This window comes from Carcharodon carcharias, chromosome 3, assembly GCF_017639515.1.
Source record: "Carcharodon carcharias isolate sCarCar2 chromosome 3, sCarCar2.pri, whole genome shotgun sequence".
In the NCBI taxonomy this organism is placed as follows: Eukaryota; Metazoa; Chordata; class Chondrichthyes; order Lamniformes; family Lamnidae; genus Carcharodon; species Carcharodon carcharias.
In genome coordinates this window covers 2,452,651-2,466,938 of record NC_054469.1, presented here as the reverse complement: position 1 = coordinate 2,466,938, position 14,288 = coordinate 2,452,651, and the positions used below count along the sequence as shown (strand labels likewise).

General features: G+C 43.1%; 1 protein-coding gene across 14 annotated transcripts in view; it reads right to left on the bottom strand.

Moving 5' to 3' along the window:
- scrib (scribble planar cell polarity protein) overlaps window positions 1–14,288 on the bottom strand; it is a 482,984-nt gene that overhangs the window by 154,682 nt on the left and 314,014 nt on the right. For all 14 annotated transcript variants that reach the window (XM_041183767.1, XM_041183772.1, XM_041183773.1 and 11 more), the window contains 2 exons: window positions 11,494–11,688; window positions 7,612–7,731 (listed from right to left, as the gene is read on the bottom strand). In XM_041183767.1, the coding sequence (XP_041039701.1) occupies window positions 7,612–7,731; window positions 11,494–11,688 (315 nt within the window). The remainder of the gene's footprint in view (window positions 1–7,611; window positions 7,732–11,493; window positions 11,689–14,288) is intronic.

Below are 14,288 nucleotides of genomic sequence, written 5' to 3'. Positions count from 1 at the left end.
GTGAGAGATTTAATTGAATTATAGGCAGCTAGTCTGGGTGCTTTGATCTAAGAAGAGGGGTTAGGCTTGAAATGTTAATTAGATAAACATGGGGAAGTTTAGAAACATAGGTGCCAAGGGAACATTTGCATTTTGAAATAGGCCAGACTAGATTGTTTTCAAAGGAGGGGTAAAATGTGTCACTTTGCCAGATGAAGTTTAGAAACAGTGTGTCTATTTTTCCCAAAGATTACTTCTAAAACTTAATGCTATGAGAGAGTTTTATCAGGGAGATAAAGCACAAAGACATAGTGAAACAATGGGTATTTGCATTCAAAGAGAAAGAAATGTATAAAGAAGGAGCAGGGGTTTTTGTAAGGGAGGGCATTTTTAAGACCTTACAAATGTGTGAAAAGGCCTTCAGCATCAACACCTCAAGCTGCTGTCTTCAAAGGACTGAAGTTAAGAAAACTCACTTGGAAGTCAAGTTGTTCAGGGTATCATGTTTCTTTGCCTGGCTCTTTTGAAATCTGTGTGTCTTACTAAACTCTACTTGGCTTAACTAAAGCGTAACTGGGAGTTTGAATGATTAGGGGATTTAGAAATGATCACAGTAGTAATTTTTAGATCTATGTATGCATTTTAAAGTCATTTTTTCTATTAATAAATTTTTAATCTAGTTTTGTAAAAACCATGCAACTTGGTGATCTTATTACTACTGAATTCAAGACACAGATCATAAAATTTATACAAATTTCAAAACAAGTTATGACAGTTGTTTCAAGTTTCCCTTTGGGATTGGAACAACTCAGCATTTACCATCAGCTGTGCCATCACAAAGGAGGAATTGAAGGAACGCTGGAGAAATTAATGGGACTGAAAGCCAATAAATCCCCAGGGCCTGAGAATCTACATCCCAAGGTACGAAAGGAGGTGGCCATGGAAATAGTGGATACGTTGGCTGTCATCTTCCAAAATTCTGTAGATTCTGGAACAGTCCCAGTAGATTGGAGGGTGACAAATGTAACTCCACTATTTAAAAAAAGGAAGGAGAAAACAGGGAACTACAGATTAACATCAGTAGTAAGGAAAGCGCTAGAGTCTATTGTAAAGCATGTGCTAACAGGACACTTAGAAAATATCAATGGGATTAGACAAAGTCAACATGGATTTATGAAAGAGAAATCATGTTTGACAACTTACTGGAGTTTTTTGAGAGCGTAACTAGCTGAATAGATAAGGGAGAACCAGTGGATGTGGTGTATTTGGATTTTCAGAAAGCTTTTGGTAAAGTCCCACATAAGAGGTTAGTGTGCAAAATTAAAGCACATGGGATTGGGGATAATATACTGGCACAGATTGAGAATTGGTTAGCCTACAGGAAGCAGAGAGTAGGAATAAATGGGTCTTTTTCGGCATGTCAGGCAGTGACTAGTGGGGTACCACATGGATCAGCGCTTGGGCCCAAGCTATTCTCAATATATATCTATGATTTAATTCAGGAATCAAGTGTGATATTTCCAAGTTTGCTGGATATGGGGTAGGCCATTTAGGACTGAAATGAGAAGCTTCTTCACTCAGAAGGTGGTGAACCTGTAGAATTCTCAACCACAGAAGACTCTGGAGGCCAAGTCACTGAATATACTTAAGGAGGAAATAGCTAGATTTCTAGACTCTAAAGGTGTAAAGGGGTATAGGGAGCAAGTAGGGGTATGGTGTTGAGATAGAGGATCAGCCACGATCATATTGAATGGTGGGGCAGACTCGAAGGGCTGAATGATCTAATCCTGCTCCTATTTCTATGTCTCCGCAAAGATGGGAGAAAGAGGAGACAGAGAGAGAGAGAGACACACAGAACATAAGATCATAAGAAATAGGAGGCCATTCGACCCATCACACCTGCTGCTCCATTCAATAAGATCATGGCTGATCTGACTTTGCTGTCTGTACCCCCTCTGCCATTGAAAAATCTGTCAAAAACCTGTCAACTCAGCCTTGAATATATTCAATGACCCAACCTCCACTGCTCTCTGGGGAACAAAATTCCAAGGACAAATGACCTTTTGAGAGAAGAAATTCCTCATCTCGATTTTAATTGGGAGATCCCTTATTTTTAAACTGTGCTCCTTAAAATAAAGGATAAAGATTCTAGATTTCCCCATGAGATGAAACATCCTTTCAGCATCAATCCTATCAAGCACCCCCCCCCTCAAGAATCTGATATATTTCAATAAGATCAGCTCTCATTGTTCTAAACTCCAACGAGTATAGGCCCAACCTGCTCAACCTTTCTTCATAAAACAACCCCCAACACCTTCATCCCAAGAACCTAGTGAATCTTCTCTGAACTGGCTCCAATGCAAGTTTATTCCTCTTTAACTAAGGTGACCAAACTTTTACACCATACACCAGGTGTGGTCTTACCAATGTCTTGTAGAGTTGTCGTAGGACTTCCCTCCTTGTATATTCCATTCCCATTGCATTAAAGGCCAACATTCCATTTGCCTTTGTTAAAATCATATCTCTCAAGACTGAAGTTTTCTTTTACAAAGTGGACGGACCTGGCATGATCTGCTCATCTGGATGCTAACCTGGGATTTTTTTTTTTAAAAAGGTCATAAGTTTGCCTTGGAACTATAAACAAGCAGGCCTCTTCCCAGCAATCACCTGACCTAGAAGGTGCTTAAGAAGGAGTTTTTTGTTTGTGTTGAACTGCAAAGCTCTTTAATAAATGAAAAGCTGGGAGACAAAAAGGCAATCACATGGGAGAGAGGAAAAAAAACTTAAATGAGCTTGCTGGTTTTGAAGACAGTCTTTTTGGAGAGCAAGCTGAGAAAGGGCTGCTATCTTGACTGACTCCCTCTCTCTACCTTGCCCGATATTGTATGTGGCTATCAACCTGTAACCAGAGAACCTTCATCTGAGTGTAACCAGTCTGCATTTGAACCTGCAAAGCTAAGACCAGTGGTGGAACTTCCAGGCATCCACCGGGATCAGCGGCCTGTCTTTAAATGAGAGAACTCCAGGTTGACAGCGTCAAGGCTCTGCGGACTTTATCCATTATTTTATAATGCTCATCCTCCAAAGCCTATCTCTGCAGAGAGACTCTATCTGTTTGTTCTTTGTTAGTGTGTTTGTGTGCGTGCGCTGGGGGATTTCTTTAGGAAGCGATAGATAGTTATATTTGCCGATTCCAATTGTATGTTAACCAGTACTTGCAACTCGTTAAATGAAATTTTGTTTTAAAATAAATTAAGCATTGAGTCAAAAGCAAAATACTCCGGATACTGGAAATCTGAAACAAAAACAGAAAATGCTGGAAAATTGCGCACCCCTCCCATTCTGGTCATAACACCTTCCTAATCACTTGCTGTACCTGCATACTAATTTTTAGTCATTCATGTAACAGGACACCCAGAACCCTCTGTACCACAGCATTCCATAGGCTCTCTCTATTTAAAAATATTCTGCTCTTCTATTCTCACATTTTCCCACATTATACTCCATCTGCCAAATTTATGCCCACTCGCTCAACCTGTCTATATATAACTTAGCAGTGTCGTCCTCACAACTTGCTTTCCTACCTATCTTTGTATCAGCAGCAAAATTGGCTACAATACACTCTGATTTTTCATCCAAATTATTAATTTAGATTATAGAGAGTCATCGAGTTCTACAACACAGAAACAGGCCCTTCGGCCCATCGTATCTGTGCCAGTCACCAAGCACCTGTCTATTCTAATCCCATTTTCCAGCACTTGGCCTCGTAGCCCTGTACGCTGCGGCGTTTCAAGTGCTCATCTAAATACTTAAATATTGTGAGGGTTCCTCTCTCTGCCACCCCCTCAGCCAGTGTTTCAGATTCCAACCACACCCTGGGTGAAAAAATCTTTCCTCAAATCCCCTCTAAACCTCCTGCCCTTTACCTTAAATCTATGCCCCCTGGTTATTGACACCTCCACTAAGGGGAAAAGTTTCTTCCTATCTACCCTAACTATGCCCCTCACAATTTTCTATACCTCTATCAGGTCCCCCCCCCTCAGCTTTCACTGCTCTAAGAGAAACAAGCCTAGCCTATCCAGTCTCTCTTCATAGCTGAAATGCTCCAGACCAGGCAACATCCTAACGAGTAGTTGAGGCCCCAGCATTGATCCCTGCAGCACCCCATTTGTTACAGTTTGCCTGACTGAAAATGGCCCATTTATCCTGTTTCCTGTTAGTTAGCCAATTCTCTATCCATGCTAATATATTACTCCCAACAACATGAGCTCTTATTTTGTGTACTAACCTAATCAAATGTCTTTTACAAACCCAAATACACATCCACAAATTTCCCTTGATCCACCCAGCTTGTCACATTCTCAAAATTTGACAATCACTTGGCAGTACAGAACTTGAATCACGCGGGAAAGAGATATGTTGTTGAAGCTTTTCGTCTGGGCAAAAACAAGAATTCCAAGTTTCAAACGATCACAACAAGTTATACTACAGGAGAAAAGGGTGCTGATGGGTTGGCAAATCAACTCTGATTGGCCAAGGCATTGCCATGGAGCAAGCAACGGGGAACTACAGGCTTCCCAGGCTTCCAAGCAATTCAAAAAATGTGCAAGGCTTGAACACACTCCCATAGTTTCCAGAGTTTGAGTCCATGCTTACGAATACATGTCACTTTGAGCAAATGTAAATGAGTCATGCTATGAGCTTAATTGATTTTCTAAAATGGTAATGGAGGTTTTTGCACACTCAGGATAGCTCAGTTAAGTCTGCCCAATTGCAAAATCACATCTAAGAGCAGGCATTTAGTTTTCAGTACTGGCCCACCAACAGTACAGTGCTTCCTCAGTACTGATCCTCCAACAATGCAGCACCCCTCAGTACTGACCCTCTGGTAGTGCAGCACTCCCTCAGTACTGACCCTCTGGTAGTGCAGCACTCCCTCAGTACTGACCCTCTGGTAGTGCAGCACTCCCTCAGTACTGACCCTCTGGTAGTGCAGCACTCCCTCAGTACTGACCCTCTGGTAGTGCAGCACTCCCTCAGTACTGACCCTCTGACAGTGCAGTGCTCCCTCAGTACTAACTCTCCAAAAGTGCAGCACTCCCTCAGTGCTGACCCTCTGACAGTGCAGCACCCCTCAGTACTGACCCTCTGGTAGTGCAGCACTCCCTCAGTACTGACCCTCTGACAGTGCAGCGCTCCCTCAGTACTGACCCTCTGACAGTGCAGCACTCCCTCAGTACTGACCCTCTGACAGTGCAGCACTCCCTCAGTACTGACCCTCTGACAGTGCAGTGCTCCCTCAGTACTGACCCTCTGACAGTGCAGTGCTCCCTCAGTACTGACCCTCTGACAGTGCAGCATTCCCTCAGTACTGACCCTCTGGTAGTGCAGCACTCCCTCAGTACTGACCCTCTGACAGTGCAGTGCTCCCTCAGTACTGACTCTCCAAAAGTGCAGCACTCCCTCAGTGCTGACCCTCTGACAGTGCAGCACTCCCTCAGTACTGACCCTCCAACAGTGCAGCACTCCCTCAGTGCTGACCCTCTGACAGTGCAGCACTTCCTCAGCGCTGACCCTCCGGCAGTGCAGCACTCCCTCAGTACTGACGCTCTGACAGTGCAGTGCTCCCTCAGTACTGACCCTCTGACAGTGCAGCGCTCCCTCAGTACTGACCCTCTGACAGTGCAGCGCTCCCTCAGTACTGACCCTCTGACAGTGCAGTGCTCCCTCAGTACTGACCCTCTGACAGTGCAGCACTCCCTCGGTACTGACCCTCCGGCAGTGCAGCACTCCCTCAGTACTGACCCTCTGACAGTGCAGCACTCCCTCCGTACTGACCCTCTGACAGTGTAGCATTCCCTCCGTACTGACCCTCTGACAGTGTAGCATTCCCTCCGTACTGACCCTCCGGCAGTGCAGCACTCCCTCCGTAATGGCCGACAGTACTGACCCTTTGCACGTGCAGCTGGGTGAGTACAGTCTGTACTCTGTCTATTACAAACAACCGAATGAACATGGTGTTTGATTTGATCGGCCAATCATTGAAACCTATGCCCTACATACCTGGCATAGCCCCGGCACTCACAAATGGGTCAAAGGCCAATGTTATGACCGATGCAGTAGGTAAAGAAGTTATTTAAAATCCCCAGAGAAACTTTAAACAACTGCCGTAACCTATAATTTTAAGTGTTATGTTTGAGCTGTGACTCTAGATTCAGGAATCAGAACATCAGTTCTCGACGTTTTACATGTAACTAATTGAAACATTTTATTAATTTACACAGGTTAAGTATATACACATGGCTACAAATTACTACTATCATAACTTTTAACAAATTCCCAAACTAATCTCCATTAAAGCAACAGCAGTCCACAGACTTAATCAAACACCAGGCAAAGCATTTTCACCTTACAAATTCAAAATGAGGTTCCTCGCACTGTGGAGCCGGTTGGGGGCTTACAGCTGCCTTTTGATCTCACATTGCCTCTGCTCTGCACACAAACGAAAACTACTGAAATTATACCTACCACCACTGATTGAATTCAAATTCTTATTGTCTCACCAGCCTCTCTGAATTCACCTTTTAACAGTGAAACCCCTTTCATAGTACTAATTTTATTAGTAATATAAACATATCGCTTGGTAGCTGTTAGAAAGGCATCAAATTTTCACCTCACTTCTTGAATGCTCTATTCAAAAAATACAAATGCACTCTACCTCTCTGTTTACATCTCAAACTAGTGCATATCAAAGCACCCAGACTAGCTGTCTCTAATTCAATTAAGACACACCTGCAGACTAAACCTCTATTTTAAAAGAAAAATATTTTCCAAAATATTATATACATTAATAGTTTAATGACAGCCAACACCTTTGGACCTGAAAAATACCCAGCATACCTCAAATCACCTTGGAAAGGAGAAGCACCTCAAAAATGTGAACAACACTATAAGCAAAACATTTCATGCTGCTGCGAGGCAGTGGCTACATAAATGACATATTCCATTAGCAGGACGCTGCCGTCAGTCCAAAAGGAATTTCTGTCCACCACACAACTGAGCAGCCTTGTGTATGAATTGCAGCGCTGGTTGGATTGCGAAACCCAAAACAAAACCTCTCCTGTTCAATGTGATTCTGTGACTGGGCGGCACTTGCTGAACAATCCTGAGTGTGCTAACAGCTACACTAACAATTAATTTAAGATAATCAGCCTCGCTCTTAACATGGCTCATTTACACTGGCTAGAGGCAGCAAGACCTACTCTCTGCCAACAAAAGAAATATGTTCAAGCCTTGCACCTTTTTTGAATTACTCTGGACCTAGGAGAACTCTGTTTTCTCCATGACAAAGCCTTGGCCAATCAGAGTTGACTTGCCAACCAATCAGCACCCTTTTCTCCTGTGGTGTAAACTGTTGTGATCATGTGAAATTTGGCATTTTTGCATTTGTCCTGATGAGTGCAAGGCAAAAACCTTCAACAACATGTCTCTGTTCAGCAAGATACAAGTTTTGTACTACCTAGTGACTGAACAGTGAATTGTGAATTCTAACTTCTGCTGGGATAGAAATGTCTCCAAAGTTGTCTGCTCTGAGCATCAAAAGTTCCTGAAACCAGGTTGTCAATATCTTACCTTCTGCAAGATTTCCAGCTCTTCAGGGCTCATATCTCGATCGATGGATGAGATACTCTCCATACTGTTCTTTCTACCCAACCCAGCAGCGAAAGGGTTAACAATGATACCTGGAGAAGCCTGTGAAAGTACAAGAATGATTTACAACCTAGAAGGGCATTCGTGGCCTCAGTTTGACATCTCATCCGATAGGCAGCACCGCCAACAGTACAGCACTAATAACAGTATGACTGCACCAATAAAGCAGCACTCTTAGCACAGGCCCTCCAACAGTGGAGCACTCACCATGTACTGCTCTACCAACAATGCAGCGCTTGATACTGACACACTGACAGTGCAACAGTCCCTCAGTACTGACCCTCTTAGTGTTGCAGTCCCTTAGTACTGACCCTGTGACAGGGCAGTGCTCCCTCAGCACTGACACTCCCAACAGTCTAGTGCTCCCCTCAATACTGACCCTCTGACATTGCAGCGCTCCCTTAGTACTGACCCTTCAATAGTGCAACGCTCCCTCATTACTGACCCTCCAACAGTGCTGCGCCCCCTCAGTACTGACCCTCCAACAGTGCAGCGCTGCCTCAGAACTGACCCTCTGAAAGTGCAGCACTCCCTCAGTACTGATCCCCTCCCAACAGTGTTGCGCCTCCTCAGTACTGACCCTCCAAAAGTGCAGCACTCCCTCAGTACTGACCCCCTCCCAACAGTGCTGTGCCCCCTCAGCACTGACCCTCCGATAGTGCAGCACCCCCTCAGTACTGACCCTTTGACAGCGCAGTGCTCCCTCAACACTGACCATCCAACGGTGCAGTGTTTCTTCAGTACTGACCCTCCAGCAGTGCAGAGGTCCCAAAGTACTGTACTGAGACTGCCACGTTGGATGTCAAGGTAGTTCAAATAGTTCAAAAACAATCAAAAGGTGGAAGATAGTGGATTAACAGTCAGAAATTATGATTAAGGCACAACAAATGGGAAAACTAAAGATGCAATTTTGCTTCTGTCTTCACTATAGAGGGTACAAAAAACATTCCAGTAATCGCTGTAAATCAGGAGGTGGAGGGGAGAGGGGAACTTGGTGAAATTACAATCACTAGGAAAGCAGTACTGAGCAAACTGATGGAGCTGCCGGCTGGCAAGTCTCCGGGTCCTGATGGACTTCAACCTAGGGTCTTAAAAGAGGTGGCTAATGGGGTAATAGATGTGGTTGATATTAATTTTCCAAAATTGATATTAATTTTCCAAAATTCCCTAGATTCTAGAAAGGTTCCATCAAACTGGAAAGTAGCAAATTTAACCCCTCTATTCAAGAAGGACAGAGGCAGAAAACAGGAAATTATAGGCCAATTAGCTTGATGTCTGTTATGGGGGAGGTGTTAGAATCGATCATTAAGCAGGTGCACTTAGAAAAATTCAAGGTAATGGGGAAGAGTCGGCGTGGCTTTATGAAAGGGAAATCATTCTCAATGAATTTATTGCAGCTCTTTGAAGGAGTAACACATGCTGTGGATAAAGGGGAGCCTGTAGACATGCTGTGCTTGGATTTCCAGAAGGCATTTGATAAGGTGTCAAATCAAAGATTATGACGGAAAATAAAAGGTCATGGTGTAGGGGTAACATATTAGCCTGGGTAGAAGATTGGCTGGCCGGCAGAAAACAGAGTATGCAGAAATGGGTCTTTGTCTGATTGACAGAATGTGACTAGTGGAGTCCCACAGGGTCTGTGCTGGGGCCTCAACTTTTTACAATTTATATCAGTGACTTAGATGAGGGGAGTGAAGACATGGTAGCTAAATTTGCAGATGACACAAAGATGGGTTGGAAAGTAGGTTGTATAAAGGGCATAAGGAGGTTGCAGACAGATATAGATAGGTTGAGTGAATGGGCAGGTCTCACAGATGGAGTATAATCTGGGAAAATGTGAAATCGTTCACTTTGGCAGGAAGAATTAAAAAAGCAGAGTATTACTTAAATGGAGAATGGCTGCAAAATTCCAAGGTGCAGAGGGATCTAGGTGTTCTCATGCATGAGTCACAAAAAGTTAGTATGTGGGTACAGCAAGTAATTGAGAAGGCTAATGGAATGATATCCTTTATTGCAAGGGGAATTGAACATAAAACATTATGCTTCAGCAATACAGGGCATTGGTGAAACCACATCTCAACCACTGTGTGCCGTTTTAGTCTCCATGTTTAAGGAAGGATGTAAATAGGTTGCAGGCAGTTCAGAGGATTACTAGATTGATACCTGGAATGAGTGGGTTGTCTTATGAGGAAAGGTTGGACAAACTGGGCTTGTTTCCACTGGAGTTTAGAAGTGTGAGGAGTGATTTGATTGAAGGATACAAGATCCTGAACGGCCTTGACAAGGTGGACATGGAAAGGATGTTTCCTCTTGTGGGTGAGTCCAGAACTAGGGGGCAGTGTTTTAAAATTAAGCGTCGCCCTTTTAGGACAGAGATGAGGAGAATTTTTCTCTCAGAGGATTGAGACACTTTGGAACTCTCTGCCTCAGAAGGTGGTGGAGGCGGGATCATTGAATATTTTTAAGGCAGAGGTAGATAGATTCTTGTTAGGCAAGGGAATCAAAGGTTACTGGGGTTACGAGGGAATGTGAAATTCGAAACACAAACAGATCAGCCATCATCTTATTGCCAATTGTCGTAAAAACCCATCTGGTTCACTAATGTCTTCTAGGGAAGGAAATCTGCCGTCCTTACTTGGTCTGGCCTACATGTGACTCCAGACGCATAGCAATGTGGTTGACTCTTAAATGCCTTCTTAGCAAGGGCAATTAGGAATGGGCAATAAATGCTGGCCCAGCCAGCGACACACACATCACATGAACAAATACACTTTTTTTAAAATGGCGGACCAGGCTCAAAGGGCCAACTGGCCTCCTTCTGCTCCTATTTTGTATGAAGCCAGGAGAGAAAAATGAGAAATATGTCTATAAAACATTAGAATTGAAGGTGTGGCTCAAAAAGGTGCTCTTTATACAAATGCTTAGAATACAGATTGAATGAATTATTGATGCAAATTCAACTTGAAGGCCATGCCTGAGACATGACTGCAAGACAGTCAAGAAACTAAATATATCAGGTTATACGGTCGACAGGTAAGATAGGGAAAATGGTAGCAGGGAGGGGTAGACTTAGTGATTGGGAATCAAACCACTTCAATGATAAGAGAGGAATAATATGAGCAAAGTAAACAGTGGAGGTTTTACGATTAGAAATAATTTGCATCAACTCATAAGCAATAGCTTGCATAAACGCTGAGATTAGACAAGTTGTAGCAAAGGTCAAGTGGTTTTAATGGATTTTAACTTTCACACAGATTGGAAGTAGCAAACTGGCACATCAGAAAGGTAATGAATATTTTTAGTGTGTCTGGAATAGTTTTCTGCAACAACATTTACTCCAGAACCAACAAGGGGGAATGCATTTTAAACTTTGTAATGAACCAGATTCCATTAACAGCCTCAGAGTGCGTGAACCTTTACCTAATAACATTCATAATATTATCAAGCTCAATGTAGCATTTGAGGGGGAGAAACATGAACCAGCTACTAAGATTCTAGATTTAGGTAAGACTGGTTTCAATACGATGAGACTGAGATTGTCCACAGTAAACGGGGCAAAGCTCTTAATGGGTAAAAGCTCATCTCCATTTCCGTTGTTTAGAATCCCAAAAGGATGACTTTCCAATTATTCAGAATCCCACCAGGACAACTTCCATGATCCCATTTACTCCCAATACGAAAACTAACTCTAACACTCTCATAAACACCTCCTCTCTCAGTCTCTGTTCATCTGTCCCATACAGAGACACACAATGCCCACATTCAGTAAACTGAAGTCCATAGTCACAAGCCAGCCTTCTTTACCTCTATGGCTATGGCTGAAGCTGCCCTCGGGTCAAATCCATCACAGACCAGCATTGTTAACGTGTCTCCAATCCCTCGCAGGATGCGTACTGCTTCTGTGTGCGTCATTCCCAGCAGGCTGTGGTTGTTGACTTCCAGGATTCTCAGGCCGACATGCAGTCTGCCATCCCTTGCTGCTGCTCCACTAGAACTCACCTATGGGGCACACAGAAACTCTCATCACCAATAAATGCAGTTCTTTGTAGCTTCTTAAAAAGAACCTTCACTTGAGATTCCCCATTCAGCAAATAACATGCAAATCAAACAGGGTTCTTGGATTTCCAAGGAGGTATCTTTGGTATTGCAAAAAAAAAAATCAGAATTATAGCTTTCCAAACATTTGTTTGTCCAATCCCGGAGTGTGCAAGTTGTGTGTGGGATCCTTGGCTGGCGGGATTGGGGCAATCCAGGAACACGTTGCACGATTCTGCAAGAGCAAGTGTGGGAGTCACGCCAGTGTCACATCCTTGATCGGGGATTTGAAATGGGAGTGACTACAGCAAAGGACGGAGTTGTTTGGACTAACCATGTTCTATACAGTGTAGAGTGGGCTGGTGCGAAGTGACAGAGGTGGGTACTGAGTGCCCTCTGGCAATGACATCCACACAAACTACAGGTGCCATTTGTTTCCATTTCCAACACAGTATATCAGCAGTCTTTCTTCCAGGGGACAGTCCCACAGTGGAACAAGCTGCCGAAGGAAGTGGTCACAGCCCCAACACCTGAAATCTTTGAGACCCATAGAGATGAGAAATGATCAAGGCAAGGAGTCACTTGTGGGAGTGGTATACAGGCCTCCTAACAGTAACCACATGGTAGGGCAGAGTACAAAGGAAGAAGTAATCGGAGCTTGTCAGAAAAGTACAGCAATAACCATAGGGAATTTTAATCTGGATAAATCAGATGGAAAAATGTAGCCTGGATGAGGGGTTCATTGAGTGCTTTAGTAATAGGTTTTTAGAACAGAATGTTGTGGAGCCAATACTAGACCTGCTATTGTGCAACGAGGCAGGATTCATTAATGACCTCATAGTGAAGGCAACCCTGAGATAGCAGCAACCAGTTTTACATTCAGTTTGAGGGGGAGAAGGGGGTCCAGGGCTAGTACTTTAAAATTAAATAAGGGCAATTATGAGGGCATGAAAGCAGAACTAGCTAAACTGAACTGGCAAATGAGGTTAAAGGATAGGTCAATCGAGATGCAGTGACAGACATTTAATGGGATATTTCAGAATAAATGAGAAAGAAAAATTCCGATGGGAGGATCCACCATCTGTGGTTAACTAAAAAAGTTAAAAGTAGTATCAAACTTAGAGCAAAAGCATATAATTACACAAGGATGGGTGGCAGATCAGAAAGCTGGATAGAATATGTGGAACAGCAAAGAATGACAAAAAGATGAATGAGGAGAAAAAAATTACAGAATGAGAGAAAGCTAGCTAGAAATATAAAAATAGATAGTAAGAGCTTCTATAGATACTTAAATAAGAAAAGTTAACAAAGTAAGCGTTGGTCCTATAGAAAGTGAGTCTGGGGAATTGATCATGCAAAATAAGGAGATGGAAGATGAATTGTATTTTGCATCGGTCTTCATTATAGAGAACATCCCAGAAATAGCTGAATCAAGAACTGGAAGGGAGGGAGGAACTGAAGAAAATTACAATCACCAGGGAAGTGATACTGAGCAAATTGGAACTGCAGTCTGACAAATCCCCGAGCCCTGATGGACTACATCCTAGGGTCTTAAAAGATGTGGCTAGTGAGATGGTTGATGCGTTGGTTTTAACTTTCTAAAATTCCCTAGATTCGGGGAAGGTTCCACTATAAAATAGCAAATGTAACTCCTTTATTCAAAAAGGGAGGGAGACAGAAAGCAGGAAACTACAGGCCAGTTAGCCTAATATCTGTCATAGGGAAAATGTTAGAAACTATTAAAGATGTTATGGCAGGGTATTTTGAAAAATTCAAGGCAATCAGGCAGAGCCAACATGGTTTTGTGAAAGGGCAATCATGTTTAACCAATTTATTGGAGTTCTCTGAAAGAGCCACATGTGCTGTGGATAAAGGGGAATCGGTGAATGTACGGTATTTAGATTTTCAGAAGGGATATGAGAAGGTGCCATGTCAAAGGTTAATGCGGAAAATAAAAGCTTGTGGTGTAGGTGACATGGATAGAAGCTTGGCTAGCTAACAGGAAACAGAGGATATACATAAATGGGTCTTTTTCTGGTTGGCAGGATGTAATGAGTGGTGTGCCACAGGGATCAGTGCTGGGGCCTCAACTTTTCACAATTTATATAATTGATTTGGATGAAGGGACGTGTTGGTGCAGACTCGATGGGCCAAAGGGCCTCTTCTGCACAGTGTGATTCTGTGACTGAAGGGTTGCACAGAGTATAACTGGTACAGAGTGAAATTACTGAGTTTGGTGAGAAGGGAGTTCGGTGAGGAGGGGAGTCAGGTGCTCTTTCCTTTCTCTATCTTTCTCAGTCTGCAGGAGAGCAGGAGTTGAAAAGCTGCACGTGAGGCTTGAGTTTTGAAAACATCCATGAGGGATATGACAGGAGAAACATAAGTTCATTGGTTGGTGAGAAACTGCTGTTAGGGAGGGTCATCAAGTAGCTGAAAATTAGAAAAACCCATTCTTTTTAAAAGAAGACACTTAGATTTCAGTAAGAAACACAAGCAACGGGGAAGTAAAGTTAAGTCAAGGCCAGGTAAAATAAAGCAGCATAAGTAAACCAAAGTAAAATAAA